Source organism: Myotis lucifugus, unplaced genomic scaffold (genome assembly GCF_000147115.1).
Source record: "Myotis lucifugus unplaced genomic scaffold, Myoluc2.0 scaffold_5785, whole genome shotgun sequence".
NCBI classification, from domain to species: Eukaryota; Metazoa; Chordata; class Mammalia; order Chiroptera; family Vespertilionidae; genus Myotis; species Myotis lucifugus.
Window position 1 is genome coordinate 6072 of NW_005876833.1, and position 3424 is coordinate 9495.

A 3424-nucleotide genomic window follows, 5' to 3' on the forward strand; every position below is an offset into this window, starting at 1 on the left:
CCTGTCTTTTAAAGGTGTGCTACTTCATATGAATGCAAAGCATGTATTTGTGTTTACCAGTTTTCATGTCATTTTTGCAGACTGGTTTGGATCTTCTGTTTCATCCAGCTACTGCAAAACCTTTCTCATGGCAGCATTCAAAGATTATCCAAGCCTTTATGAGCCAGGGCGAGCACAGACAAGCCCTCAGATATATTCAGACAATGAAGCCAACCGTGTCCAGTGATAGTGATATTATCCTTCACATCACTGTTTTGCTTTTTAATAGGTAAGTACATACTTTGAAAGGATAATCAAACTTTTGATCTTAACTGTTAATATAATGGTATTGATGAAGTATGTAGTAGCGATATATATTTCGCTTTTATTGTATTACATAGTATCCTTACAATTCTTCATCTTTCAACCTTAAGAAAAATGTAAAACATCTTTTATCTAGAATAACATAAATAAGAAGTACCTTGAGTAAAAGAGGAAACCAAACTGAGGTTTAAAATTATATCTGTTGCTAATTGATAATATTGGTAGTCTCCTGCATGGATAGTTAATGTCTGAGTGTACTGAAAAGGAGCCAGAAGTATCGAGGAAGAATATAATCATCTTGATTTGGTTATTGTTTGTTGGTTGGTTGGTTTGTTTGTTTGTTTATTCATTTATTTATGCTTTGAGTGAGAGGAAGGGGGAGAGAGAAGCATCGCTTTGTTGTTCCATTTATGCATACATTGGTTGATTCCTGTATGTGCCCTGACAGGGGATGGCACCCACAACCTTGGCATATGGGGACGTTGCTCTAGTTAACTGAGCTACCCGGCCAGGGTGATAATTCTATTCTTTGAGATATATCCCAATGATGGTACTCCAGTATTTCGGTAATATTGGTTGTTGGGTATTGCAGTGCTTTGCTTTTGATACTTGCCATTGCATTGTTATAGAAAGGAAGTCTTGAAGCATCTGTTTAAATAATTTAAGAAAGTTTCAGGTTTCACATCTTAATACTTTAACAAGATTTGAGCAGGTGATATCTTTATATTCTTTTTTTCTTCTCTTGGCAGTGTTTTAATGTTCTCTCGTGTTTAATGTATCAGCATGATACATTTACTGTATATATTAATGGTGACAAGTTAAATGACATGGTTGAAAATATGATGGTCTGGTTATTGGGTTTTCTTATTAACTAAATTAGTTGGGGAAATTGCTTGGAACTGAAATTTCTTACCAAATTGTAACTTTATTTTATACAACTCGCATTGTGTGTTTTGTTTCTATCTTTTTGGTTGGTCTTTTTTCTTCTCTTTAAAAATTTTTCCCCAAGGACATGCTTAGAAAGAGAGAGAGAGAAACTTTGATGTGAGAGAGAAACATCAACTGGTTGCCTTTCATATGTGCCCCAACTGTAGCCCAGGTATGTGCCCTGATGGAATCAAACCATCGACCTTTCCGTGCACAGCATGATGCTCAACCACTGAACCACTCCATCTGGGTGTTTGGTCATTTTTATGTTTTTATAAATTGGTCATTTTACTCACCCACAAGAATCATTTGTGAACCAAACAGCATGTTAGTGTCACCACTCCGAAGTTAAGTTTTCTTTGTTCCATTTGGTTAAACAGAATGTATTTCTGAGTGGTGAAGGCTGAATCAGAAGAAAACTTTTGTAGTTTAATAATAGGTTGGCTAGACATGTAGAAACTTATAGTGTCCTCAAAATAATGAATTAGGAAGTATTTGTGGAAATAATTTAGGTGAGCAAAAGTGTTCAACTAGGCCAGTGATGGCGAACCTTTTGAGCTCGGCGTGTCAGCATTTTGAAAAACCCTAACTTAACTCTGGTGCCGTGTCACATATAGAAATTTTTTGATATTTGCAACCATAGTAAAACAAAGACTTCTATTTTTGATATTTATTTTATATATTTAAATGCCATTTAACAAAGAAAAATCAACCCAAAAAATGAGCTCACGTGTCACCTCTGACACGCGTGTGATAGGTTCGCCATCACTGGACTAGGCCCAGGCTGGGTCGCTCAGTTGGGGTCGTACCCATATGCCAAGGTTGTGGGTTCAGTCCCAGTCAGGGCACATACAAGAAACAAACAGTGAGTGCTCGCTTTGGCAGCAAATATACTAAAATTGGAACAGTACAGAGAAGATTAGTATGGCCCCTGCGTAAGAAAAAAAAAAAGAAACAGTCAATGTTTCTCTCTCTCTAAAAATCATTTTTTTAAAAGTTGTTTGGCTAGCTAAGAAATTGTCTAGAGCAAATATAAGAAGCTAAAAGTGACAAATATTTAATAATGGGTAGTCTGGCTGGTATTGCTCAGTCGTTAAGCCTCCACCCATGAACCAAGAGGTCACTGGTTTGATTCCTGGTCAGAGCACATACCAGGGCTGCAGGCTTGATTCCCCAGCAGGGGACGTGCAGGAGGCAGTCGATAGATGATGTTTCTCATCGATGTTTCTATCTCTCCCTTCCCCTCTCTCTAAAAATCAATAATATATATATATGTATGTATTTAAAAATAAATGGGTAAAGGATTCTAACACTGGGTTGGCAAGCAGCATGTAAATTTTTCTCAGTTGCATGTAAGCTTCTCTCATTAATTTCAGTGACTTTAAAGAGGTGGTAATTGATCACTAATGCTTACATCAAAGTGCAGATGTTGGAAAGTTAGAAAATACCTTTGAAAGTCTGCTGGTTTTTCTTATTCCATTGTCCTTTGAATTCAATCATAGCATGTTTCTCTGAGTTGCTAAGATCCTCATTTTCTCTTCTTTAGCCATAGCAAACATTATGTAATTTAAATACTTCTCTTAAGTATAATAAAGCTTCCAGTATCCAAAAATCTAGCAACATTGTGTCCTATACAGTGAAGTTCAGAAATAAAAACAAAGGACCACTCAAAATTTCCTCAGATTTATTTCATTATGAACATTAATTGCCTTAACTTGGTTCACATACTCTATGTTTCTTATATATGTCATTTATTTACTAGTCTTTATTTCAGTATTTGTTATTCAATAAAAACTATAGCTAAATCTTTTTTATTAACCCACTACAGTAAAAATTACCTGTTGACTTAGAATTCGAAATGATATTGTGGGTTTTTAAGATAATCATTTCCTTGATGTTCCTGTCTATTTGCCATTTTTTATTCTATCCCTCTTTTGCCTTGAAAGTTATTAGGCCCTCAAAAATTCTACATGCCAGATTAATCATTCTCAGTTTTGGTGTATATCTTTCAAGACATGTTATTATTTAATAAATATATAAACATTTATTGGCTTTATTTACTGGTTAACTTAACATTGTAATCACTACACTGTTTTAAGCTTTTTTTTTCTTTTCACAGTGTATAATGAGAAACACTGCTTCATTAAATGACCTATTGCCCACAGCTCATTGTTCCTCACGCTGTCTAAAATGT

General features: G+C 35.2%; 1 protein-coding gene and 1 pseudogene across 1 annotated transcript in view; both read left to right on the forward strand.

The window, feature by feature from the left end:
* Positions 1-365, forward strand: part of LOC102417290 (protein ELYS-like) — a 5947-nt gene extending 5582 nt beyond the window's left edge. The window contains exon 8 of the mRNA XM_006109094.3: positions 81-365. Coding sequence (XP_006109156.2) covers positions 81-272 — 192 coding nt within the window. The 3' untranslated portion in view covers positions 273-365. The remainder of the gene's footprint in view (positions 1-80) is intronic.
* Positions 366-2103: 1738 nt separating this feature from the next.
* LOC111824750 lies at positions 2104-2199 on the forward strand (annotated as a pseudogene).
* The last annotated feature ends 1225 nt before the right edge of the window (positions 2200-3424 follow it).